This window comes from Amphibalanus amphitrite, unplaced genomic scaffold (assembly GCF_019059575.1).
Source record: "Amphibalanus amphitrite isolate SeventyFive unplaced genomic scaffold, NRLGWU_Aamphi_draft 000093F_arrow, whole genome shotgun sequence".
In the NCBI taxonomy this organism is placed as follows: Eukaryota; Metazoa; Arthropoda; class Thecostraca; order Balanomorpha; family Balanidae; genus Amphibalanus; species Amphibalanus amphitrite.
The window spans coordinates 419,370-446,966 of NW_024881589.1; the positions used below are offsets into that span (position 1 = coordinate 419,370).

The 27,597-nt window shown below is 46.7% G+C and overlaps 1 protein-coding gene across 4 annotated transcripts; it reads right to left on the minus strand.

The window, feature by feature from the left end:
- Positions 1–836: 836 nt before the first annotated feature.
- On the minus strand, positions 837–12,738 carry LOC122380196. Of its 4 annotated transcripts, none has more exons than XM_043363155.1 (8): positions 12,475–12,738; positions 11,268–11,624; positions 10,187–10,299; positions 9,475–9,603; positions 9,011–9,101; positions 8,507–8,717; positions 8,173–8,225; positions 837–1,285 (listed from the first exon to the last, which is right to left on the minus strand). In XM_043363155.1, exons 1-8 carry the CDS (start codon positions 12,542–12,544, stop codon positions 1,143–1,145), a joined length of 1,167 nt encoding a protein of 388 aa, XP_043219090.1. In that variant the 5' UTR covers positions 12,545–12,738; the 3' UTR covers positions 837–1,142. The 4 variants fall into 4 exon arrangements, with proteins under 4 accessions (XP_043219090.1, XP_043219091.1, XP_043219092.1 ...); XM_043363156.1 differs by having other exon boundaries at positions 8,507–8,678; positions 12,475–12,732; XM_043363157.1 differs by having other exon boundaries at positions 8,507–8,678; positions 11,268–11,649; positions 12,475–12,732.
- Between the last annotated feature and the right edge of the window lie 14,859 nt (positions 12,739–27,597).

Here is a 27,597-nt window from a genome sequence, read left to right on the forward strand (position 1 = left end):
TATGAAGCTGCCAGTCCTAGCGATACAATTATACCAGGTTAGCCTCTCTCTTTCATGAATATGCAATGGTGGTAAATGAATCGACGTTCAAAAATGCATGCTAATAGCATAGCGTCATTTCCAACCTTATACTCTACATATCTCGGGAACTGATATAGTGAGAGTAGGTTGACTGTTGAGTGAGTTGTATGAGTGAGAATAGGCTGACTGTTGCACCACATGGTTTCACCCCAGTGTTTTCTGGAAGGTCATCCAATATGCAACACGCGCGCTGATGGGAAAAAATGCTATGACGCTATAATACGAGCATAGGTATGTGACACATTGCTTGGACTTCTCACCGCTAGTTTTGTCAGAACAGCTCAGTCAAAAAAGGCAATGAAGATGTAGCTATGTTCATAACTAATATAATTCAAATACATGTAGAGGAAATTGAGCATAAAATCGTCAGATATACCAAGAAGCTATCAGTTTTTGATTTATGTACGGCTGCACCCATAGACGCGGAAACCAGGGTCGGGGGGCCCCCCCCTGGTTTCCTGGTAGTGAGAGCAGCTTGTCCCCCCCCCCCTCCAACTCTGGGGCCGTGGGGGCGGTACCCCCACAACTTTGAGACGGAATACCGCACTTTTTGTAAATGTTTTTTGTTGTTGAAAAAGCTAAGGGATGAAAAGTAAGTGGCCTATAACCGGTGAGAAAACTAGATTTTGGGGTACTTTAGATTGATCTCTTTTATGGTGTGCCCCCGGTCCCAGTCTGAAAGTAATTCCCGCGCCCCTGGCTGCATCACTAAAATGGTTTAGTCTCCTATTGGGTAGCAATATCAGACAAAAAAATTAGGCATCCGATCGTGTTTATTGTCGATATCTACAGCGTGCCACGTGAGGGCACAGAGTCGCTCCATCTCAGGGCTCTCCCACTCCGATAAGCAAATCAGCGGGGTGGTGAGGGTCGGGCGGTCGTGGACTCGGTTCAGAGAATCGTGGGTCGTCCCACAGGCGGTTATTGACCCTCTCGTGATGCCATCGGCGGCGCTACGAACAGGGAGATAGCCGTCGCGGTGGGTCGCACGGATCGTCCGGCCGGCGTCAGGGGCACGGAGAGGAAAGCCGCCGCTGGTTGCCAGGGTCGTCCGGTCGGCGCTAGGGGCACGGCGATGAGGGTCGAGGCGGGTCGCACGGGTCGGGCGGAGGACAGGGCGGCTGCAGGGATGAGTTGCTGCTCCAGCTGCTGCTCCGGTATACGTAGGTGTTCTTTGGACCGTCCAGGCCCCCCGGCGAGCCGTCTGGAAGGTGAGACAGACGCAAAAAACTTTATTTTCATAGATAACGTTCCGTGTCATGTATGTAGATGAGTAGCAATGCTTACTGCTTATATATGGTAGGTATCTTATTGAACATTGTATGGTTATAAAGGTACTTGTGCACCTATTGTGAGATTGAGCTTCTAGCCTTCCTCAGTTAAAGGTCCATTGTTTATTGTTTTGCTTGCTAATAAAGAACACCAGCCAATGATTGGAACAAAGCCTGTGTTGTTGCCCTGCAGTGGCCTGAAAATGCTGGTTATGACGTGACGTAAGGAGTTATACATAGACAACGCACTGTGTCAACTGTCTTTCTCTGCCGTATTCCTAACAACTATTGGAGGATAATGGTCAAATTGGCAACACAAAGGCTTTGATAACAAGGAAGTCTACCGTATCGGGAAATTTTTGGGATAAATCCAGCCTTGCTTGCAGTGCAGATATACGCTAACAATACAAATTTCCAATCATCGTCATCACTGGTATACTCGGACATAGTACCTACTCTTGTACTTTGACCACGTTTTTCCAAACCACTCCCTTGTCAGCCACTTCTACAGAATTATCTTATCATCACCAGTCAGCTGGGGTCGCTGCAGGTGCATTATTTGCCGACACCGATAATTTGTCCGCGGTTTACGCGGTCAACTGATGCCATGAAGGGGAGATACCCCGAGTCCCCTCACAGTTTCCAGAACTATATCTCTGCCTGAAAGCTGCAGCAGCTAGTCACTGGCAAAGGTTGGCCAAATAAAGAACACTTCCGAGCATTCAGGGTTGTCAAGGTGTTTGCTGTGTACGCAGTTGGTGGACACTGTTTCGATATATTATTATTATTATTATTATTATTATTGTTTATTCAGCATCGTCATGCGACAAAAAGATACATACCCCCCCCACCCCCCACCCACCCACACACACAGTTAATCAGAACTCAGGAGGTTAGTAGTCTTAACAGGCGCCGCGAGGCCTGACAGTTGCTTGCCAAAACCATCTTCAAACTGTCTATAAGACCGCTTTCTTGGAGTGGTGCCCGGACTATGTCGTGATCGACGTACCCAGCAGCGATGTGCATGATAGTGGCGAAATTCCCACCACACAGATTATATACGTGGCCAATAAACGACCCATCCAACTGCTCGGGGTACGTAGCAAGTCTGGCCAGTCCAGTGACGTAGGCTTGGCGAAGACGGTGGTCAGCGCGGAAAGCATTACGGAATGCGCGAAGGGCATCACCTCGCAGCACCTCACCGATGCGAGGCACCCCAGCAGCAATCAAAAGAGCCGTATGGTGCGCAGAACGCGGCAGACCCAGCGCTGCCTTGATCAGCGAAGCCTGTCGCGAGTCTAGACGCTCAATGTCGGCGGAACTGAGGGGAGCCGTCTCACAGCCGAAGATCAGTGCCGGCAGCACTACTGTCTTCCAGAGGAAGATTTTGTCAGCAGCAGTCAGGCGGTTGGTGAAATTGCCCAGGGGTGTGAGGCCATAGAATGATGCACAAGCACGCCTGATGCGCTGAGCCACGTGGCTGTCTGTGCTGAGGTTGTCATCAAGCACCGTACCGAGGTGCTCGGTCGTCTGCCGGATCTGCAGCTGCTGTCCTGACAGTGTCCACCTCGGTGTGCTCGTGAATAGTTCCTGTCCAAATATAATACAATGGCTCTTGGTTTTTCCCGGTTCAGGGTGAACGAAGTCGAGGCGCCAAGTAGCCGCGAATTCTCCCACCATCTGCAGCATTGCACCGAGGTCACGCGCGTTCGCAGATATAAGGAGAATATCGTCAGCGTAGCAGATAGCGGGTACGTGCTGGCTGTGTAGATATGCTCCACGACCGCTGCGATCTAGGACCTCAATAAGAGGTAAGAGGAAGATGTTTGCAAGGGTTGGCGATAAGATGGCCCCTTGTCTGGTGCCCCTGCAGACCAGGAACGCTTCAGATGTGGCGCCACCAAAAGTCACCCTTGCAGAGAGGTGGCGGTACCAGGTGACCATGAGGCACCAGCAGTGGTCGCTAAGATAATCTTCCAGACGGAAGAACAGACCGTCATGCCATATTCGGTCAAAGCATTTCCTCGCGTCAAGGTTTGCGACAAAAACAGGAAGACCCCTGGCTCGATTCTGCTGTATGGTCTCTCCAGCCAACAGAGACGCTTGCATGGTGCCCCGATTGGAGATAAAACCAAACTGCAGATGATGAGGTTCAAATGAGGCGTTCAGTTCGTCTAGCACTAACAGCTCGAGCAGCTTAGATGCGCAGGTTGTGATTGAAATCGGTCGATAGTTGTCCAAGCAGTTAGGGTCCGATTGAGATTTCTTCAACACGGGTACAATAACGCTGTCAGCGAAGGTAGCTGGCACGCTACACGTGGACAGGCAGACAGAGAGAAGGTGCGCCAGGGCTGACAGGAGACAAGGCGACTGACCATAGAGAAGGTGCTCCGCCGTGATGCCGTCTATACCAGGTGCCTTCCCACGCTGTAACCGGTGAATGAGGCCTGCTACTTGTCCAGCTGAAACCGTTCTTTCGGATGCATCGTTACGGATTCTCCTTAGTCGAGAATCTACATGTTCAGCAATTTGGAGCTGGTCCAGAGTCAGTTGCCTGTGACTATCTTGGTGCACAGTCTGGAAGTGGGTGCGGAAGTCGGCGGCGGATAGATCAGAGGCCGACTTGAGTCCATTACGCCGTATCTGTTGCACACGTCGCCAGAAGGCTGTCAGATTTTTGTCACGGCGGAGCAGTCGGAGAGTGTGGGCCTCGCTCTCGATCCGCGTCACTGCTGCACGTCTGCGGGCGTGACGGTAAGCAGATCTTGCAGCCTGATAGCACTGTGCCACTGCTGAGAGGGTAGGACGGCCACAGTTTACCCATATCTGATGCCAGAAACGAGTGCGATCCCGCGCCACTGCCACATCAGGCGACCACCAGGGCTTCGGGGGACGTCGCGACTTGGAGCATCCGGCGATTCGCGCAGCGGTATGTATGCATCGTGTAATTGCTTCGTCAATCTCATCCGGGGTGGCACCGTTGGTGAGCTGACAAGCACCAATAAGCTCGTCCAGAGAAGACAAATATATCTGCAGTTTTTCTGGACAACTCCAATCTAGTACTTCTGAATGGATGGAACCCATATTCAGTGGAGGGCTGGAGACATCGAGACTGGTGCCAGCTGAAGCAGACGGCAGCACCACGCTGCAAAGGACCGGAAGATGTGGGCTCAGGTTGTCCACACAGGGGACTACGATGCGACAATCATGAACTTGAGGCACCAGACATTGCGGTACAGCGATGTGATCGATGTGCGATTGGCCGTCAGCTCGAGCATAGGTGTACGCCACTGGTTGCGAGAACCGGAACTCGGCGACTGTCAGTCCGTGGTCGTCCAATAAGTCTTGCATTAGAAGACTCAGCGGAGAGAAACCCCGAAGACGGTGCCAGCCCGGTGGGCGCAGTTCTGGTGACAGTGGTGGCAGAGCACAGTTAAAATCGCCTACAAGCACCACTGGAGCTGAGGGTCTTAGCGAAGAGAATAATGCATCAAGCTTCCCCGTCAGGATTGTGTACTCTTCAAAATTTACGGCAGATGAATTCCAGTACGGCATGTAGCAGCCAATTATCGTTATAAGAGGACGGCTCAGCTCCACAATCGTAACTCCACAGATACGAGAATCATTACACTCTACAGCGCGAAATGTGCGCCCCGCTTGACGGCGGCAAACAAAAGCCACGCCACCGTGGGGTCTGCCATCTCCAGTCCCTGGTGGTAGTTCCATGGCGAATTCTTGAAATACCTGAAATTCTTCGGAACTTAGAGAGGAGAGTGCATGCTCCAGATAAGCACCCTGGGCACGGGCTAGCCAGGTTTCGCATAAAAATAAGATATCACATTCAGGTATTAGACAGTCGGCGATATACTGCGCTCCTGCGAGAAATCCTTCGCAGTTATAAGTGCCCAGAGTGAGGCTCATGTTCAGAGTTACTTTTGCGTCCACAGAATTACGGCACTCCGCTCTGTCATGCTTCACAGCGGTGGCAGCAGGACAGGGATGGCCCCCAGGAGTAGCCATCTGGGCGCTATTCCCAGGAGGTGGCCTCTCGTGCGCGCTGATAGGGCCACCCACGGTATCCGGATCCGTCACATTGCGAAGCAGTCGCCCTCCAGCCGTTGCCACCGTGTGTGGCGCCTCCTCTGACGTGACGGGAGGCAGCTGGAACCCAGGGAGCGCCGGCGTCCTGTTCGCTGCCTCGACTAGGGGCGCCTGGGCGGTGAGAGGCGGCTGTTGCCCAGTGTCCGTCTCCATCACGGCGCTGATAGGTTGACACCCATGCATTGTCATCTTGGTGTCCATGGTATCTAGCTGGCACGAATGGTCCATAACGGCGCGGCCTTTCCTCTTCCCAGCCACCGTCATCATGTGTGGCGTTACTTCCGTCGCCGCCGACAGCGTCGACCGCGCTAGATGTACCGACGCGGTGAGTGCAGTCTCTGTTCGGGGCTCTGGAGCGCTGTGAGGTGACTGCTTCCCGGCGGGTCTCATCTTCGTCCCGGCGTTGGGCGGCCGCCGTCCAGGCAGTGTCACAGTGTTCAATGCCTCTGACCACATCACTGTAACGGCGCGGGGCCGTCGCCTGCCAGTTAGCATTGCCATGTTCAGTTCTTTTTGCAGCACTCCGGGTCGTCTGTGATCTTCCAGATGGGGCCGCAGGACGGCGAAAACGCTGTCCTCGGCGCCCAGTGTTCACAGGGTGAGGTAAAAGGCGCACAACCAGGCCAGTCGGCCAGCTGGACGGGTCCAATATACGATCGGTGTCCTCAGCATCAACCTCAATCTTGAACGCCTTGCTTACAGAGGCAGCAGGACCGCGGCGTGACACCCTTTGGAAATCATGGAGATTGCGAACAACCGTCCAGACCAGACTCCGCACGTCACTGTCAGCAACATCCACACGGAAGCCCTCCAGGATGAACTTCTCCTTCCGAGATTCTTGACGAGGCGGCTCCTGAATCAGAGCCGATGGGGGACCAGAGCCGGTCACCATGCCCTGTCGCCGTGTCGGGCCGCCTGGAGCCGCGGCAGACGTGTCGCTAGTCGGTGCCGCAGTCGGCACTGCTGCTTGACTGTGGTTCGCGGGCTGCGCTGTCCTACGCTCAGACACGGTATGCGTGTTCTGCTGCTCTGGCTCACTGTCTGAATCGCCGACCCGCCAATGCAGGGCACCAGCGATCGCCTCACCCAGGGCACGCAGATCCAAGTTGGCGGCAATCTCGCGGGCGGCGGTGCGGTCAGAGTGAGCCTCTTCAGTTACAACAGTAGCATCATTAGCAGCGGACCTCGCATCGCTGTCATGTCGCCCCGGCTGCACCTGTAATCCAGGGGTGACTGGCCGGCGTGGCTGTGGGCCCTCACGGGCTAGCAGCCCCTCTACAAGGACCTTCAGCTGATCAATCGTGTCATCTCTAGCAGCACATTCTCTGCGGAGACCAGTTATTTCCAGTTCCAGCTGTTTCAGACGAGTTTTGTAAGCATCCTGGGTAGCTTGACGAGCGTGAAGTTCCCTAATTTCATTCTCCATTCGCAGCTGGGTGGATATGATCGCCTCGAGTGACGAAGTTATCGCGCTGGGGCACGACATAGCAGAGTCCGAGGGCGCGCTCCGGGTGGGACCGGGGGGTGGCAGGGGATTGCGACCCGCTGGCTTCAGAGTGGCAGCATTAGCACGCTGTGTCAGCATACCTTGAGCCGCCGAGTAGCCCAAGGTCCAGCAGTCATCCGCTAGGCCAGCCAAGTTGCCGGTAACACGGCGGCAGAGAGGACGGCCGGCGACAGCCGGGATGACCGCAGACAGCGCAGCATGCAGCAGTTCTCTGAGCTCTCTCAGGTCGGGTTCGTCCATGGATGCCATGATACAGCACACCGCAGCTGGGTCGTAGCGCCCACTGAAAATGCAATCCGACTCAGCGATTAGACGTTTCTTGTCGGCTGACGTCGCACTAGTGGGGATCAGCTGGTCCAGGGTCGGCGCCCTCGCGCTCGTCGCCACCCTGTCGTGGGATGCTTTGTCGTCATTCTCGCCGGTATGCGTAGAGTTAGTCGCACTCGTCAGCTGTTCGGGGGTCGCGGTAGGCTGATTGGTGAGAGGAGAGGTAGGACAAAAAATGCTCTTCGGTACAGTTTCTTCAGCGTCCGTAATCGTTGATGCTACGATTTTTGCCTTGCTTATCCTGCTCCGTTTGGTCTTTTTCGCCACAACCCATTCTCCCACTGTTTGATCGTAGCCACTAACCGAGGTGTCAGAGTCTGACATTATTGGCTATAAGGATCTCTCTTCAGAACTAGCACGAGACTTACTACTAAAAATCTAGAGCAGAACTAACGCGGTGGTGAGTCTAAAATTTCAAAACTGGGTCAAAATAATCATTTTTTTTAAAGCCTATAATTCAATTATTTCACCATTCAACTCAACTGCAAATACCACCAAAATATTCTACGTTAAATTAAGATTCGTTTCATGCTTATCTCAAAGTCATTATGCGGGTCCATTACGCCAAAATAGGCAGTAAACTAGAGCACTGCTAAACACGTCTGCTCATTCCAATAGCTAGCAGCAGATGTATATCTTTCACCTTATCTTTCACCTTATCTTTCAATCACCTTATCTTTCACATATAATGTGAAAGATAAGGTGATTGTAGGAAAGGTAAAAACGGAAGATTGAGAAAGACAAAAAATGGAAACTAGGGAAAGATAAAAATGACATATTGATGAAGAAATCAGGAAAAATTACTAGAATCTCTTGAATAAATGGAAAGATTTATGAACCTATTCACCTGATCATTTTGGCTGCTTTTAATTGTAGCGCTCTTACTTTTATTCGCTGCGAGTGGTCTTCGCTCCTCTTCGTGGTTCTTTCCTCCCTGGCTAGAAGATACAGTGTGTTAGATCATAGCCAATAGACAAAACACATATGATAGGCAGCGTTGGGTACACAGTATTTTTGCAATATTTCTACTCAATGAGTTAATGGGCATTCATAATTTTGCTGTTGTATCTTTCGTATTCGTAATGCTCAGGTCGATTCATCCCCCATGTTAAATCAAACGTTTGCTACTTAAACTGATCTCGAAATAACCCATCGTGAAAAGGGCTTATATGTGGGATAATTTAACTAATCATCTTCAGAAATGCCAATGCCGTCTTACCCTTTCCTGCAGCGCTCGCAGACACAAAAACACCAGAGGTTGAATAGCTTCTTTTTCTTCACGATGCAGCAGTACAAGATGATAATGATGACGATAATGAGGATCAAGATGAAGATGATGAGCCCCGTCTTGTTGCCGTCGCCGCCTTTATCATCCCCAGCAGTCTGCCTTTCTGCATGTGGCGATTTCTTGTTAGCAGAGTCATAATACTCTGTCAGTAGAGTAGTGCAGAAATTATGATCGGAGTAGTGAACTCATGTGTGTCTTACCGGTAGTCGTCAGGCACGATAATGGATTATAATGCATCCACAAAATATTGGTGATTAGTATTAGATAATTAATCAGAAATGCGTGTGACGAAATTTACACACATGAAAACCGTTGCATTCCAAACCATGATCACGGATCAGTCGTCCATCATGTATGTGGATTGTGGATTGTGGATATGACAGATGGCCACTGGACTTTTTGGCTGGGCCGGTCAAAGCGCTCAAGCTTCCTTACTTTTCTCGGGAACGACCCACTGGGAGTCGTCTTTCCTTTTTATCCATTTGTAGGCCCGTCGAAGGTCCGTTCTATTAAAAACGGGAATTACCTGAAAACATTGAACATATGCATTATGAAGACTACTTTCTGTAAAACGCGAGAGTATGCCTATACATAATACATGCTATTCCTATTTCCTACAACCAATAAATCTGCGTTTTCTTTAACTTCTGTCAAAGTTAAGTACGCAAATGCCTCAAAAGGCAACTTCTGCAATCTGCATGCATCGGCACCTTCATTATTGAAGCGTATCTACCTGATATTATTTGTCATCAAAACTTCATAAAGAAGTTTCTTGCTTTACATTGGCACAGACTGGGTATTTACTAACTAAATGGCTTTACCAAAGTGCAGTAAAAACGCAGTTGTAAACGCACCGTTGACCCTGGCACTCATTTTCACATGCATCCTTACACACTCACATCTCTCTCCATCCAGAGCAGGTAGTCCTGGTACAGTTTCTTCATGAGCCGGGTGCGTTCCTCCGGCTCGCGAACCCGGGCAATCAGGGCGGTGATACACCAAAATAGCTTCTCGAAGGTAGACGCCGCCTGACCGCACAACGACATTTGGTATAAAACGGGGAATAACTCACTTGAAATAAATCTGCGAAATTGAAGCGAATTGTAGAACAGCTAACATTACAAAACATTGCTAGTTGCCACCAAGCATGTAAAACAAGACACAAAGCGTCAACCAGCCACAGCATAAGTGGAAATGCTTGATGTACAAAGTGTAGCAGTTATTGATAAAGCTAACTACCTTCGCTCGCGTGTTCAGACCTAAAACCGTTAGGCTCCTGCAAGAACTACATTTTTAGTACTCATTGTCGTCCGGAATTGTGTACACTGATCAGTACCTGTTTCTTAGAAATAATGACAAACCGCCCGTCAAATGGGTGCTCGGTTACAAACGCGTGACCATCAGGACCGTTCGAAATAGATCATTCATTCACCACAAAGATCGCATGACTGCACTGTGTTCACCGTGCACGACACGGAACTTTTGTGAGTTTACCTTGTGATGTGCCGGCGAGACCCTTACCGTCTGCTGCGTGGATCCGGTACAATCCCGGCGTGTACCCGTCTCGGTCCCGCCCGGTGTGGCCACCCCCGGGACTGCCTCACCCCTCACCTCATCACTATGCAGGGGCGACACGGCGCCGGAGCGAGTTTTCAGTTTGAGCCGGTTCCTCTCGCGCACAACCAGCGGCAACGCGAAGGTGACCTGCTCGGTGGTCAAAGGACCTGCCGGCGGCCACCGGGAAAAACCGTCAAGGACAGGAAAGCCAAGGAGATGGACGGGCACCGACGCTGCTGAGGGTCACCCCACAGGTAAATAGACGAGTGTTGGTCGAGTTATTCAGATCGCAAAGGAGGAAGTTTATCATTTGAGATGGTAGAGTGCCAAATCACTGATGGGTACTCTAACTCGAGGGCAGCGCTTTTCGAGGAGCGCTGTGGCCCGAAGGTTTGGACTTTGAATTGTGAAAAACGCCCGTGCTCTAACTATCAACATTCAGCCATAGATATGCAGCTTTGACTCTGACCTTCTGAGGGTCATGGACTGCAGAATACGACAAAGTATCACTGGGAAGGTTAGTGGTTACCACCGGTGACTGCTCAAAAGGAGATGGTCGCTGTGGTGAATGCAGCAGTCAGTTCCTGAATGATTGAGGTATGTAAATAAAGTTGATGATCTGCTGCTGCTATGCATCATAAATTAGCCTGTTATGTGCTTGGTTTCTGGAAATCCCGGCATTTAACATTTGTTCTCAATTATGATTGACATCTTGCACCAAAGCATGGCAGACAGCGCAGATCACAGCTAGGAAACACGCGACACCCTTATTGTAGCGAACAAAGACAGGAGGCTGACACCGAACTCATTATTTTCCGTCAGTCCCGTGTTCTTAGAAGTCAATTTTCCGCCCCGGTGGGGGATCACTACTCCTCGGATACCCATTCATCAGGGGACCGCAGGCTGCGATAACTACAGCCTCAACACCCTCCCTACACGCTTACTGCAGGTCTCACCGCCGGACCGACACCCTAACCGTCCCATGCCTCTGTGCAGCGCTCCTGGACCGCCACCCTACCTCTGTGCAGCGGTCCCCTCTCCGCCCCCTGCCGAGGTGCAGCGCTCCCCTCACCGCCCTACCAGGATGCCGCACTTCCCTCTCCGCCCTGCCTCTGTGCAGCGCTCCCGCACCCACCTGCCGGCGGCGGCGCGCGGTTGAGCAGAGGCGAGCACACCTTGTCGTCCCACACCCAGGGCACGTCGAGCGGCTCGTCGTCGTCGGCAGGCTCGGCCTCAATCACCGTCTGTACTTGGAGCGGCGTGTCGCCCACGCGGTCCGGCACGTCGGGAAACACGTCTACCACCGGCGGCAGCAGCAGCGGCTCCAGGGAGTCCTGCACCAGCTGCACACCGCCGGCAGGGTCTCCGGCAGGTCCCACCAGCAGCAGCGGACCGGCAGGCACCCCCTGGCGCAGCACCGTCACCTCGCTGTCCCGCTTCTGGTCGGGAGAGCCGCGACTGCTGGCGTCAGCGCTGATTCCCTCCAGGACGGCTGGAAAATCGACTGCGCCGCTTAGCTGTTTGAGACGCAATGCTGTTATTGGAAAACCATGGGTTTCTCTTGATGCTTGATGTAAGTACCTAGGTGGGTCTGTCTCAGCTCTGGGTTCATGAGTTCCCCGTTGCTTACATCGAAGTCTTAGATATATTTACTTCAATTGTTGTCACCGTGTCTATTAAACCCATCTCTTTACATTAAGAAGCATCAATGCGTTTGCATATACATAGGTCACCTCGGTGGCACCGCATTTTGAATTGCTTGTTACGTGACCATTATAGCCACTTTTGTGACAGGCTTTAGAATATCATCCGCGTATAGGTACGCTAAAGAGCGAAAAACTGGAAACTTGGATACATGCGCGATTCGACAATCAATTTCTATCTAAATGCGGCAGTTGTTTATCGACTTGTGCGGTACTCAATATAAGTCTCGTATAGCTGGCTCAAATATGACAATTACCTAGTTGATATATTTGTAGTTTTATTCGCTTAAGTCGTGCTTATCGTAGTTGCGAATATAAAAGCCGGTTAATCGTTTCGGATACCTCATGCATGATAGAAAATCGAAGCCCTAATTTATCATTTTCTTTATAACCATCAATATTTTTTATTTCAACAGTAACTTCAAAGCAAGCAAGCTGAGCTTTGTTATCTCATAACTATAGCCAAATCAGGAAAGTTGCAACAATTTTTATATTTATTCATCATATTTTGAGCAAACGTACATGATTAAGTCCGCTATATAAGTTGCTCTCAAATATTAGGTTTTAATATCATCAGAGGAAGTAAGCAGACAATAGATAGGACCAGATTAGGAGCACCTATCCCTCCCCCCACCTTACCTGAAGGGTCATCTGCTGTTGAAACCTGAGCCAAAATCCCAGCTGCATAACACAGTGTTATCAAATTCATGGTAAAAGTGACTCATTTATAACAATTTTCGTAAAAGTAATTGTGATCGGTTTACTTCATAATATAGAAACGCATCCGACTTAAAACTATCAGTGTGACATTCAATTCAAAGCGATAAACTCGATTAAATTTGTTACGTAATTTTACAGCTTACTTTGAACAAAATTATTTAGGGAAACTCACGAGCCGAGTCTGCTGCCCTACCCGCTACTTGCGAGAGCCTTAGTTTGCGGTGTGGTCTGTAGATGGCAGCACCTACGGAAAGTGTCCCGAGCAGGCGGTCAGCGGTGAGGGCTCCCAAAGGCTCCAGTCCCAAATCCAATGGCTATAACGTAGGCGTCCAGGCTCTCTCCTCTCCCCCCTCTCTCTCTCTCTCTCTCTCCCTCTCCCTCCGCTCCCTCTCTCTCTCTCTCCTTCTCTCTCTCTCTCTCTCTCTCTCTCTCTCTCTCTCTCTCTCTCTCTCTCTCTCTCTCTCTCTCTCTCTCTCTCTCTCTCTCTCTCTCTCTCTCTCTCTCTCTCTCTCTCTCTCTCTCTCTCTCTCTCTCTCTCTCCCTCTCCTCCTCTCTCTCTCTCTCTCTCTCTCTCTCTCTCTCTCTCTCTCTCTCTCTCTCTCTCTCTCTCTCTCTCTCTCTCTCTCTCTCCCAAGCTCCTCCTCATATTGCCTCGTTCTTCTTGTGGCACGAAGCGAGATTCGGATTACAAGGATCAGTTTCCGATCCGCAGCAAGTGTTTTGTCCGGCTGCGTTGTCGGCGTCCGCCGTCCCGTCATGCGGTTGCATTGTTCTTGTTTTCGAAGACGAAATAATTATTTTCATGTTTGATGTGAAAGTTTATTGCTGAAAGTTAAAGCTGAGGCTAGATTAAGAATAGGTACTAGAATAGGAGTAGGAATGGGTATACTGAACCGGAGCTGGAGAAATGCGAAAATATCAAGGATTCTTAAACTTTTTAACAGCTTGGTATTAAAACTCAAATTACAATACACCTTTTTAGTTTTATTCCTGTACAATCAACAATAACATTTTGATTCCTGCAACTTTTTATTACAAGCATATAGACTAAAAACTTGTGTGGGTTTTTCCATGCCTATAGCTATTTTGTCGAGCTTGGCGAGAACCGAGGGACTAACGCCGAGGCACGTGCTGCGTCTGTCGGAGCCGGCAGGGGAAACAATGTGCTCGTGCTGCCATCACGATGCAATGACTCACGGTATTTCCCTATCACAACGAGCGAGGGCTTGTTGGTGCAGCTGAGCTCAACAGGTAGTTGATACCATTGTATGCCACTGTGGCACATCCGTACAGACTCATAAACATTAACCTGGACGGAAAGAACAGCTTCAGCTTGTTTGAATAAGTATATGTACAAAGAGTCAGGTATTTTCTTGCATTGTTCTCAGCATCCAGTTTTTGAGTTATACTATACCTATTGTTGGCGAATGGCGCTTCTGAAGCGCGAATCGATGAATTGATTATTTATTGCAAAAAATATGAAAGTGAAGTAAATAGAACTGTTTCACATGCGTCTTTTTATATACGACAATCGATTACAGTAGGTGGAACTATGGTCATGAGTACCCAAATATAGGAACGTTCCCATTTTTGGGAGCGGAGTTCCCAAATATGGGAACGGGCGTTCCCATTTATGAGAACGGAAGGTAATTTTTCGGCCGTTCGCCCACTAAAACTCATAAGTGCATCACGTCTCAAAAAAGTGCACGCTAATTTAAGTATCTACTAAATCTCTATAAAATTATCTTTAAAGGTAGTGTGCCACCTTTGAAAGATTTCCCATTTTATTTTTCCTAGGATAAGAAGCTTCTGTTTTTACCTAATATCGCAAAAAAAAATCAAAAATGGGCCTGGAATAGTGCCTTTTTCGCCTAAAAGTTTTTCGGTTTTTAGATATGCATAACAACTGTAGTGGGCTCACCTGCAAACAGGCGTCGGGCAACAATCGCGAATGCGGCGCACTTGTGACAATAAGCAAAGGTCATTATAGTGTTACGACCATACGACGTACGGGAATGAGTTATCAGCTGTCTAATCGTAGACAACACAATGTCGAGCCTTAAACTGTAAGCCCGTATTGGTATTGTTTCTGTTATTTGGCTGTCGAACATTATTTATGGTTTGAAATATGATTTTATGTAAAATAATTGATATGAAAAAGCCGTCTTATAAGTTATGACCCCATTTCACCACACGCAAGTGGCAGAAATGACAATGATCAGCTGACGCATTTTTCTTGGCCGAAGTCAGAGCGCGCGGCCCGACGCACCACGCGTATTTGGAAATTCCGACCTCGACGAGCATCAGAAGCCACCTAACAGGCGTGTTCGAAACCGCAGGAGATGATGATGAACGGGTTTATCGAAATTTGATTGGATGAGCATATCGGTAATAGCGATTTCAGTGTGTGCATTTATTGTTCATAGTGGTGTGAAATGTGGTTGGGGTACGACCGACAACCCGTCGGGGCGAATTTCGCACTGGGGTACTCAAAATTTGAAGAATTTAAGACGTTTCCATGAGTTTTGAAGGTATGGATAAGTTCTAAAAATCCGGTTCTCCTTATCTGGGCCATTAACTCCATACGGTCCAAGAAAGCTGGCACACTACCTTTAATCTGACCGTTGAACAAGGAAATTGACCGTCGAATGATATTTTTAATGATTTTTTGAAATGACGGAATGGTGAAAACATGGGTTATACTACATTTAACATGCAATTTAAAGGAAAATGAAGCGTTTTTTTTATATTTTGAGGTCAAGTATAATAATTTTCGCCTGGTTATGAAGTTTCATTCTAGCGACACTAAATGCTGACATATGCAAGCGAACACGCGGACAGTCCCGAGGTAATATTGTTGACTTTTGGTGTCGGGACGCACGACCGCGTGGAACGTCAGTGATTTTACCGAACTACTGTTGTAAACTCAGTTTCAGTGGTTTAAAATTATTCAGCTGTATTTTATCAGCCCGGAAAGACATATTTTATTTGGATGCTAGCTGTTTAGCGTTGTTTCATAAGGAGCGTCATGAGCGTGGTTTTTGTCTTCCGTGTTTCTAAGCATGATCGTTTTGGGGGAATTTCTCTTATATAGGTCGCTCTGTGTGGCTTATTTATAATTTTTATGCTGATTTCGATCATTCCTCGTGCCCATCCTACCAGGCCTTTTGCCACTTACACTCATTAACCCGCGCCCTGCTGGGGGGGGGGGGGTGTTTGCGCGCCCTGCTGGGGGGGGGGTGTTTGAACACCCCCCCTTGTGGTTTTTCGCGAATATCTCAAAAACGGCGTACACCTTATCATACATCAATTCTACACATGTTGTGAAAATTTCAGACCAAGGTCATTCAAGGTCAGGTCACCAGGTCACTTGAAGTGACCTCACCTCATAAAAAGTTTCAATGTCTGTCATAGCTACACCGAGTGACCGATCGCTTTGAAACTTTCAGCGATTGCTAAGAGCAATAGCATGTACAAAATGTATATCTCAGAATTTTGATAACGATGACCTAAGGTCAGGTCAATTTTGCGACCTCCCATTATAAGTCAATGGGAGAAAATTGAAATGCGCCTCTTTTGGACGAAAGACATTATAAACACTCCCAAACACCGAATTACAAGTGGTTTAGACACACTGAACATGAAAATGGTGTCCGTGACCCTTGTGTATGCCCTGAGGTCATCTTAGGTCACGAATAGTATCTAACAGTTTTTCGCAAATAACTTTTGATAGAGGCATGCTATAGCGATGAAAACACCTTAGATGTGTTCAGCTCGACGATACGGATCGACTGATATGCAACATGACCCTTTCCGGTCAGGTCATGACCTTGACCTGAGGTCAAATTTTCAAGTTGACCTTTCAAGGTCAAGTTATAGTTCATTCGATGCGTCTTGACGAGAGGAACACTATGCCGGTAAAAGTAAGCTCGTACAGGGCTTGGGTCAAAAGTTATTGCATAAAAACTGTTTTCGAAAAAATCGGCTATTTTTGCAGTTTTTGCCCCCTGCAGGCAAAACCGTTGACGTTAGGTCAAATCTGAGAAAATTACTCAGAAAGGGCGTTAAAAGTGCTATCAAATGCGCTTTTCCGCGGCGCTGTAGCTCTATTGGTTTCCGAGTTATGCGTTGGCTTCTTGGAAATTTTCGACATTCGACCTGGAAATCGGCGAAATTTTGCCTTCAATGACCTCTGGTGACCTGACCTTTGACCTGACCAAGAAATTGACCGAAGTGATTTCGTCATTATTTTTGACGCTCTTTCGAACGCCGCCTTCCGCGTATCGCTACGTGGCCCAGGAGCCGAGTTACAAGGGGGGTGTTCAAACACCCCCCCCCCCCAGCAGGGCGTGGAAATCCAGGACCCCCAGCCGGGCGCGGGAAGAAAGGAAAAAACTAGATTTTCCATGGGACTAGGTGTTTTGAGGGTGTAACATATTCAGCGTTCCCATTTTTGGATACTTCCTTGTGCTCGTCAACTATCGGTGATAAACAGACAGGTGCTTGACATGTCTCCACCCTCGGCGCGGACGGTGGATATAGGTATGGAAGACCTTGTTGAACATCGCTGAGCGTTGTGAATTACATAATCCTGCAGAGGGGGGCGTGCCCGCTGCGAGATCGACGGGAATAAAAGCGCAGAAGACCGGGCGAAACATGCGACGCTCTTGCCGGAAAGGTCATCTGATGATTGTTGTGTTAACAATAATTTGCGGCGTTGGACGTGATGCTTGTTAATGAAAAGAGCCCCTGAAAGGCGTCGTTGAAATCGTTCCCAAATTTGGGTACGCCGTTCCCATAATAAGGAACGCTTGCAGCGCCAGTGTACGAGAGCGTTCCCAAATTTGGGTTCGCGGCCCGGATGATGGACTGCTTTAGAAATAGGGGAACGATTTGAAACTACGATGGGCCTTACAATATCGAACTCTTTCGCAACAATATTGAGACAAATATCAGGCGGTTCACGATCGTTTTATATTTTTTGGACGTCATTTAACGGTTCTTTTTCTTGTTTTAAATAATTCCTACATGGCGTTCCCATATTTGGGTTTATCGTTCCCAAACATGGGAACGAAAATGCGTTCCCGAAAATGGGTACGCTTGACCATAGTTCCGCCTACTGATTAATATGTTTGATATGGCTTACTCCGACAGCATCCTTTGTCAATGACTTTGAATTTGATTTTATGCTGTTATGTAGAAAAATATTTTTAGTTTACATAAGTCATATACAGTATTGTGTTACACATACAGCTATGCCGGATGTGGACGACTTTTTGTGCAAAGCACAGGCAATGTTTGAAACAGCGCTCCAGGATATTGGCTTACAAATATATTTTCCTAGCCTTTATTCATTTAAAAATTATAGTTATCTTAAATAGCGCGAGCTGCAGGAAAAACGTTGAACTTTGCTAATGTCAAAAGTAATCAAATAACTACATCGTGTACAGTATATTCGCTTACGGTACCGATTTCAATGCGGTATGTCGTTTACTTGCAAATTTTCCATGGCTTCCAGGTATATGGGGCGATGAATAGATGACACTTGACGACCCAAAACTGAGCAGGCATTTTTTGCCGCTCATATGTGCCGGTGGAACTCGGCCAAGGCCCATGGGAATACGATGGTAACGATTGGTTAGAGACATCTTATCTGCGCTGAGCGTTAATTTATGACGGTGACGTGGCACCGGTCGATTGGTGGGAAGGGATGACTGTCGCAGACAAGTAGACACGTAACGACATTCAGCGATGGACAGGGACAAGAGTGTGGGCCAAAATTTGACCTAATGAAAGGTCATGCTTGTAGATTATCGATAATGTTCAGGGCCTTTGAAAATGATTGGAAATGGGCCACACTTTCAAAACACAGGACGTAAATAAAAGTTGTTCCTAAATAAATGAAGGATTGCGTGCCGCATTGTTGATATAAAACGCCTTGTGCATTGCGCTAGCTGTGTTGATGCAATCTGAATATTTTTGTGATTGTTAACAGAAAAAGCATTCGTAACTTAATGCTTTACTAAAACAGTCGAATAAGTGTCCCACTCAGAGTACATGGTCCCACCATTCTCCTGCTCTTTTATGCACGCATTATTCAGTAGGGATGACTAGTGTCTCTGGTATCCGGCTCATGCCCGCACACACGTGATTCAGCAATCGGTGGAAGTGCTCACAAAACACAAATACAAACAGCCGGCTCCCTAGGACACCTGAAGAAATAGTCACACGGGAGTCCCCCATCGACCCTCAAACAGAGACAGTCACTCCGAGGCGGCGGCACGTCTTTGCACTCCTCTGATTACCCGCTGTCTCTCAAACTGAGGGCGTACGAGATCATGGCTGTCACGTAGAATATCCCTTCTCGGGAAATCGTTTTCCCCACCTCTGTTTGTCCCACAGCTTGACTGGAAGTCAGGTAATTATCCCGTGACTCTGCTGTCCAATGACAAGACTGCATCAATATGCGGGTCATGGATCACCTGACCGTGACGTCATCGACCTATGACCTTGCGCAGCAGCAGCAATAGACGACGGGGCACTCCGAGACGAAATGATGTCGTGGCGGCGCCTGGTGGTCACTTTGAGACGGGATCTCCCGGCTACCAGACGTTCAGATCTCCGGCGACTCGGTCAGAGGTGGCACGACACCAGGGCAGAGAAGACAGGCCAGAGTGACTCTATACAAAATCAGCCCTCCTCTGGCAGCTGCAATAAGCGCAGGAGGCGGGAAAGAGTTGCAGGTGAGAATGTTTGTATTTCAGAGATGAGACTATAATATTAGACTTGTGTACCTCGTGAAGGCCTTGTAAATATCAAATATATCTGTTGATACCTTAAACTGTTTCGGCATAACACTTCACTATGTTAATGAAAGCAGTCACGCAGATGCTTTGGGTCTCCATAATCAGCTCGCTGACTTTACCGATTGTGCCAAATCCAGAGTGGCCTGCGGGCACAAGTCTACCTGCTCTAGAACTTTGCCTCTTACACTGCTGTTTTCTTGTTGAAATCGTCGTAACAACTGTTCACCAGCAAGCATTGCCTAATGGCAATAGCGTCATCAGGGTCAACTCACTCGTTATGAGGTGAATTTTTGCTCGCCTGATAAAACGGGGATTTTAAGAGCTGAACTCTGCTGCATCAATGTTTTCATACCGACCGTGTTTGGGCAATGAGCTTAACCCGCGCGGGGCTGGGGTCTCCAGCCGAACGCGCGGGGATGGGGGGGGGGGTAAATTTTAACCCCCCCCCCCCCCGTTATCTCCCGAACTAATGGTCCGATTTGGAAAATTCAAACGCCAATCGTAAAATCTCATCACGAACAACTAAAAACATGTACTTAATTTAAATTTTGAGGTCAAGGTCAAGGTCAGGTCAAGGGTACAAATTCCAAGTGTCTACAGTATCGGCCTTGCACCGTAGTTGCCGAAGAATGGAGTCATGGACTGAGACTGATTGCCCAAAACGTGTTCTTAGGCTACCAAGACAATATTCGTTGCATACAATATCATTCAGAGGTCAAGGTCAAGGTCAGGTCAGGTCAGGTCACCAAAAACAAAATATAGAAAAGGGCATGTGCGACACATGTTTTATGGGTCATTTTACTCATAGAATTCAATAGGCACACTCAATAAGTGATATGGACCACCTCTGGATGAATTTCAGGTCGAGGTCAGGTCAAGGTCAGGTCAAGTGAGGTCAAATTAGTTGTTAAGGCCTAAAAAGGTGTCTATCTGATGCAGTTTTTCACGGCGAATCGAATGGTGCTATTTTTGTTTCCGTACGAGGTCTAGAACTTCCAAAAAAATCATTTTTTCAAAAATTTTGGATGTCGTGAGGTCATAAAATTTTGAATAACTCCCACATTTTTTAACCGATTCTTCTAAAAATTGGTATGTAGGGGAGACCCGGGAGGTATGGGCCCCCTGGGCCCAATCTTATAAAGGTTGTGCTACCAAATGGCGTACTATCATTCCACCCCACTCTATTTACGGCACCCTATTCACGCAATCTTATAAAGAGAATAGTATGGTAATTCTATTCACGCCATTTTGCCCACAGTACAAATCAACGCCAGCAGGAAACACGCAACGTGATTGGTCAATGCCTTGTCGCCGTCGCTATTGGAAATTATGCGTACTGTTTGCGAACAGCAAAAGTTATGTGTTTTAATTTTTATGGGGCATTTATTTCTTTTAGAGACACACATATGTGTAATGAATAAGTTATTTATGGAAAACGTGATAGCAAACTATGGAAAACACAAACATGCTTGAAGAATTCTCCTGAAAAGTGGATTGCCGACCAAATAAATTTCAGCGAGGGCATTCTCGCGCTCAGAAATTCGAGTGAATAAAGTGTTTCTTCTACTTATCATTTGCATTTATTTGCTGTTAAGGCATTGCAGTAAATTTGTTAAAGAATTATTTAAATAGTCATTTAATTATAGCTCGGCTACTGTTTCAGTAATTTAAGTAATGCCGTTGACAATGAAGCTCCTACAATTTGAGCATAAGGATACGTACATTAACTGGATCAATTCAAGATATAGCTTATTTTCCTTCTTGTCATAAGCTCTTGACATTTTCCTTCTTGAAGATAAACTACTAAAATTCGAAGACTACGTACATGAACTGAATTAGGTCAAGTTACAGCTTATTTTCCTTCTTATTCAAGCATAGGTACCTGTTACCTAACCTAAAGCTAAAAAGCAATTCCTCAAAAGATTGAAGAACCCAGTCTACATATCAAAGCATATCAAGAAAAATACTCGGCTCAGAAGTCAGATCGAGATGCAGGAAGAGAAGAAACAACACATTGATCCGTAACTGTGCCAGACAGAAAGTGAGGAGATACGAATAGTGAGTAGGAATTAACAATTTTTTGACAAACTAAGGTATATCATCATTAATTTAAATATCTAATCAGAAGCCATGAAGTGCCCGTTATTTGTGTCATACGTGAGACGTGAGAATAGGCTAAAGACCCATACCGATTCTATAATGCAGTGGCTGCCGAAAATCTATGATGGTTACTGGTGCTAAAATCCTCTTAAAAATCCCCTTTTAATTTGAAAAATAAATCCATATAACGATGAACACTCGTTTTTATGTGTTTTAGTGTGCATTTAGTTCCTGAAAATACGTATTTTGAAATTGATCGTTGTCTGTATAATAAGCATCATTATAATGAACCTGAGTCAATATGTGGAGGATGTTTTAATCTTAAAAATATCATAACGTAAAATATTGCATACTTTTATCATAAAAACATTGAATTTATCTTAAATGAATTAAACTGTCTGAGAAGCTCGTCAAAGTACGCCACAAATTCTGGCGTGAAATAGGTGCCGACGATGCCGCAATCAGCTGATTATTGTTTGTGTTTTGAGATGTGCACAGCTGCTCACGGCTGAAATCATTCTACGGCACATCCAAAACTGGCGGTTACCAAAACCGTAAAGAGCGTGCCGTGTTTTCGATTTCACAGAGCTTTATAAGATTGCGTACTATATATCCAGCCTTAGAGTGCTGCCATATCCATTTCACGGCGTTTATAAGATTGGGCCCTGGAGGTATGGACCATCGCAGTTTTGAAGAAGTGTTGCGTATTTTTACACATTTGACCGCGTAAACTGGTAGCAGCCATTCCGTTATACAACCCACGTGATTTTCAAAATATTCCTCAGTCTTCTTTGGCAATGAGCGGTGATAAAGCGTTTTTGCCCTCTTCGAGTAAAATACTGTACATACAGAAAATTCGTGATAAGTTTGAACCAAGCTCGTTTTATGATGTCAGACCAAGCTAACATAAAGTTTAAAGCATGCTAATTAAGACTGGATAGACCATTTGAAGCTTTCTTGCAAGATTATGAGCTGAGATGCTACGCAAATTCTGGCGTCCTAACCGGGAGGTTCGGGCCACCTATCCCCGTTGAGCCTAATTCAATAAAAAGATGCTTTCATTGAGTGTCATCTTCAATAAGTTTTATCTTTGTCGCGCAAGGTTGAAAATTTAGCTTCAAATTTCATTCGAACAGAAAAATATTATTTATTTTATTTCATGGTGCATGATTGAGTTTACCAAAATACATTTGTGCCCAAATGACCTACATAAAGCAAGCTGTTGGCCGCTTATGCGGTTCCTGGGCTCTAAGAGAGATCAAGGTAGATACCAGCTTCGAGTATTGTTCTCATTGTCGAGAAAAGGATATGAAACATGGCACCGGCCCATGCCTCCCGGGTCATGGCCCATACCTCCCGGTGTTTTTTGATGGATTGAAAAAGCACATTTTTATTGAAAGCTATCTCGAGACAAAATAGTTGATCCCAGATGCCTAATACGGAATACCAGGCACACTTCGCAGGCGAAAGGCAATTTCACGTGCACAGAGTGAAAAACCGGGTCTAGCCATTGCCCAGTGGAAGAAAATTGCCTTTTCACAAAACCGGGCCATACCTCCCGGGTCTCCCCTAGGTGCACATAGACCACTTCTCTGACATATATTCCGTTTTTTTCGATATACTCAAAATTTTGGATTTTATAATCATTTTCCCAAAAAAGTCAGTTTTTTGAAGTAAAAATTTGGGCCAAAATCCAAAATTTTCAAAAACCGAGATAGCCATTTGATAGACAAAGTAGAATTACGTATAACCTTTTTGTTACGTCTTGATTCCTTTAAAGATGAAGATGTTAGCGGCGTTTGAAATTTTGCCGTTTTTGAGGCGAAAATGGCGAACATGACGTCACTAAAACGTCAATTTCTCAAAAATTTTCCAACGGATTTCACTCAAATTTTCAGAGAACGTGTCAAATTGATGTAAAAAAGGTACTGAAAGTTTGGTGGCGCTGCGCGCCGCCGTTTTTGAGATATTGCAAAAATTCGCGAGGGGGGTAAAATTTACCCCCCCCCAGCCCCGCGCGGGTTAACTCATAAAAGAGCTTCGAAGGTGTGTAGAATTTTCTTCACAGATTCAGATGACATATCTCATTTTGCTTGAATTCTTCATATAAATAAACTATGGTACATTTTACCTTACTTACTGAACGACCTAGTACATCCCAAGGACGCCTAAGCCGTTTCTCTGGGACTATTGCACCCAAAGTTGGCAGCGGCACACTCGTAGGGTGCAGCTAAGTAGTTAGGTGGTCCGTACTTGGGTCTAAGTTGCACGTGCGCACGTGAAGGGCTGATAATTTCGCTTCCTCGTTGGTACTGGGTGTCTGACGTCTTGTAATTCGCAGACGAGGTTATCATTTCCAAAAAAAAAAAAATAGATCACGTACAGCAATCTTGCGAAAAGTTATCCTCATTACACCATACACATTACATGTACATGTTAAATATCACCCCTTTATCCTAATTAAGGCCTCCTCTACTCGATCCTTCATTCTTCCTAAGATGATTACATCTTACAGTAAGATGCAAAATGTACAAGACATTGAGAAATGACGTGGCTTTTGAGCGATGATGAGCAGAAGTAAGATCTGGAGAAGTGACGAGCTCACTGCCATTCAAGGAACCCGACCAGCCGAAGACTGGTTGGAGCGTGACCAGTCCAGATGACCCATGCTCGGAGAGAGGTTGATGAAATATGTCACTCCAATGATTTGGGCATTTTGTCACGTATAATTTATACTTAAGTGATAGGGCGCACGTAGCATGGGCTAACCTATTGATGATGTTGATTACATCGCGCTTTACATACTTTAATTCAAGCAAAAAATATGCATGCTGTTAAAGTTTTTCCAGAGAGAAAATCTTCTATTTTTAACAATGAACGTTCTTAGGATAATGTGTAAACAATATATTAGTATCTTGTTCTGTTTCCTTTTCTTCTTTATGGTTTATTTTCATCTTCCTTCCCTTTGTTGTTAGAATAACTGCACCTCACTCGTTTGGTCTCTTTAACCTTCGCCCCAGTGGGGGGGGGCATATGTTACCACCCTGTCGCGTTTTTTCGCGTATGAATAAAAACCGCGGCGCGTAGCGCCGCGCCGCTTGGGGTAGCTTTTGTTACATCAATTTTAGACAATGTGTGAAATTTTTGACCCCAGGTCATGTCAGATCAGGTCACCAGGTCAAGTTAACTGACCAATCCTAAAAAAAGTTTGCAATCATGTCCAGCCTGCAGTGTTTGTCAGAAAGGTTTTAAACTTGGTGGATTGCATGCCGTTATAGGCACCTACAATTTGTATATCTCGGATTTTTTATATCCGTGACCTAAGGTCAGGTCAGTGGCATGACCTTTCCATTACAAGTCAATGGAGAAAAATGAAAATGCCACTAGATCCGTGTGTACGCATCGGATCAGTCCAAATATTTCAGAACCACAATAATTTAGTCCACTCGTGATGACCAAGGTGTCATTTTTGCTGATAGCCTCTAGACAGGTCATCCGAGGTCACTTGAGGCTACAAACAGTTTTTTGCCAATAACTCACGATTGGAAAGAAATAGAACGCTGGGGATGGTCTCATTGTGTTTGTCTTGTTGAGACGCATCGACTGATATGCAACATGACCTTTTCCGGTAAGGTCATGACCTTGACCTGAGGTCAAATTTTCAAGTTGACCTTTCAAGGTCAATTTATAGTTCATTCGACGCGTCTCGGCGAGGGGAACACGATTCTGGCAATATAAATGCCGTGGCTTTTTGTAGTCGAAAGTAATTGTCGAAAAACACTTTTCGTAAAAACAGCTATTTTTGGAGTTTTTGCCCTCTGGAGGCTAAACCGTTGACCTGAGGTCAATATTGATATGACCTTTTCAAAAGAAGAGTTCAAAAGCTATCGATTGCTTTTTCATGCGTTTTTCTAGCTACCATAGTTCCCATGAGATAGCGGCATGTTTTCTGAAAAATATAATGACAATTGGCAAATTTTGACCTTTGATGACCTCTGGTGACCCCAATATTGCTCTAAGGTGAAAATTGACCGAAATACTTTCAAACGTACGCATTGAGAGCTATCTACTGCTTTTTACCGCGTCTTTCTAGCCCTCTCAGTTTTTGAGTTAGAGGTGGGTGGTAACATATGCCCCCCCCCCCTTAATAGGGCGAAGTTGGCTGAGACCGCCACTGGGGCGCGGGTTAATGTTGCCAATGCCACTGCATTCTTCACATCAACTGAATGGTCTTTATTCTTTAATGACCATGGGCGTCGAAACCGGGGGGGACGGGGGGGACGCGTCCCCCCCAGACGAGAAATCCGGGGGGGACGTCCCCCGCAAAAATATCCCCATTAATGATGAAAAAGTGACCTATGAAATTGGCCTATTGAATTGTTTTGAAATGAAATTGCAGATACACAAATTGAATCATATGTATTGCTGGTTCGGACCCTTGCATGTATACCCTTGCATGGCTGCGGAGTATATATTGATTTTTGATAACTCCGACTCCGGCTTCAAAAAATCGCTCGTAGTCTGACTTCAATCCCATCTCCGACCACGGCATCCCTCAGCCCGCATTGGAGTGAAAAACTTGTGATGAGATGTGATCTTTTATTTCACTGAGCGTTTCTTGGCACATTTAAAGAATACATTACCCATGATGAGGTGCAGCTCGTCTAGACTGTCCGTCCGAAGTCCTCGATAGGGAGTCAAAGCTCCAGCTAGGTATAGGGGCGACCACATCCAACGAGGACTGAAGATCGGTCCAAAATTATCCAGGTGAGGTGACAGCTTGCAGAAACCATACATTACAGGATATTCGCAATAGTCAAGACCCTCAGCTCACTCTCAAACGGCCCTATTCTCGTTCGAGACCATCCGACAGTAGAAGGTCTCACCATGGCCTTTGAACGCTTAATGCTTGAGTTTGAGAGGACCTCTTCCAGATATGAGAGGACCCAGGCTTTACGAGTAGTACTCAGTGTGGGCCTACATACGTTGGCCTGAGTATGGCTCATATAATCAACACAGCCAACAGAATCTATGTAGCTCTTAGCCGACCCATCCTCGGGCAACTATTGATTTTTTATAGGTACGCGTCTTCCACGTGTGCCGTATAACACGACTGGACGCAAACGGGCCTTAGATATTTCGACTTACCAGCCATGAGCATGACTTAAAACCAGAGAATGTTGACTCAGACTTCAGAGTCGAAGTCCGTTACGATTTTGGTGACTTCAACTCCAACTCCGACCAAAGCCGTCGACTATGATCGAAGTTGACTCCGACCTCGCACTCCAGCAGTAACACTGCATAAAGTTTCCAAGTTCTTGGAAATAAGCTGTATACGGTTGACAGAAAACCTAGAGGAAGGGCTGCTTGACTTGGTGACCAGACCTTAGCTTTTTTGGTATCAAACTTATTATACGGGATGCAAAATTAATGTGTTTTGGAGCTGTTTTGCCAGGCGTTTTTGCAAATTTTCGCGGCGCTTCGCGCCGCCAAAGACATATTGTGACTATTAACGCCTCCACGCGGAAAGAACATGTGTGATGTGTATGCGTTACAAAGACCTGAAAACGTAGGTAGGTATGTAGAAGATGTACCCAGAAGTAACCAACTTCTCGGTTTTTAGTCAGCCAATCCGTCCCCCCCCCAGTCAAAAATCCGTGGCGACGCCCCTGTTAATGACTACTGTGAATTAACGTTACCTTTCGTAGTTGAGGCTGCCGTTACTTGTGCGAGGGCCATTTTGTCTTTTATTTCTTAAGATAAAAGACTGGTATAGTCGCTCTCATCATTTATATTTTTAAATATAGGATAGGGAAGTGCTTTACTATTTATTGATAATACCTATGGTTACTGCTCAATCAATTAATTATAAATGCAAATTGTAATGGCATGACGGTGATAGACATTACTCGCCTTACCAACGCAGTCAGTGGGTTGTCCATAGCGATATCACTTCACTCGAACACATTTCCTCAACAACTGCGCGACCTTTTAGTGACCCCTCCCTCCCCACCCCTCAGCGACCCCTGACCTGGCTCAAGGTCGACCGGGCGACCGCGCAGGTGACGTCAGATCTGGTGCAGTGACGTCAGCGGCTCGGTGATTGGCGCTCTGGGGCGCGGCGTTACGTCAGAGC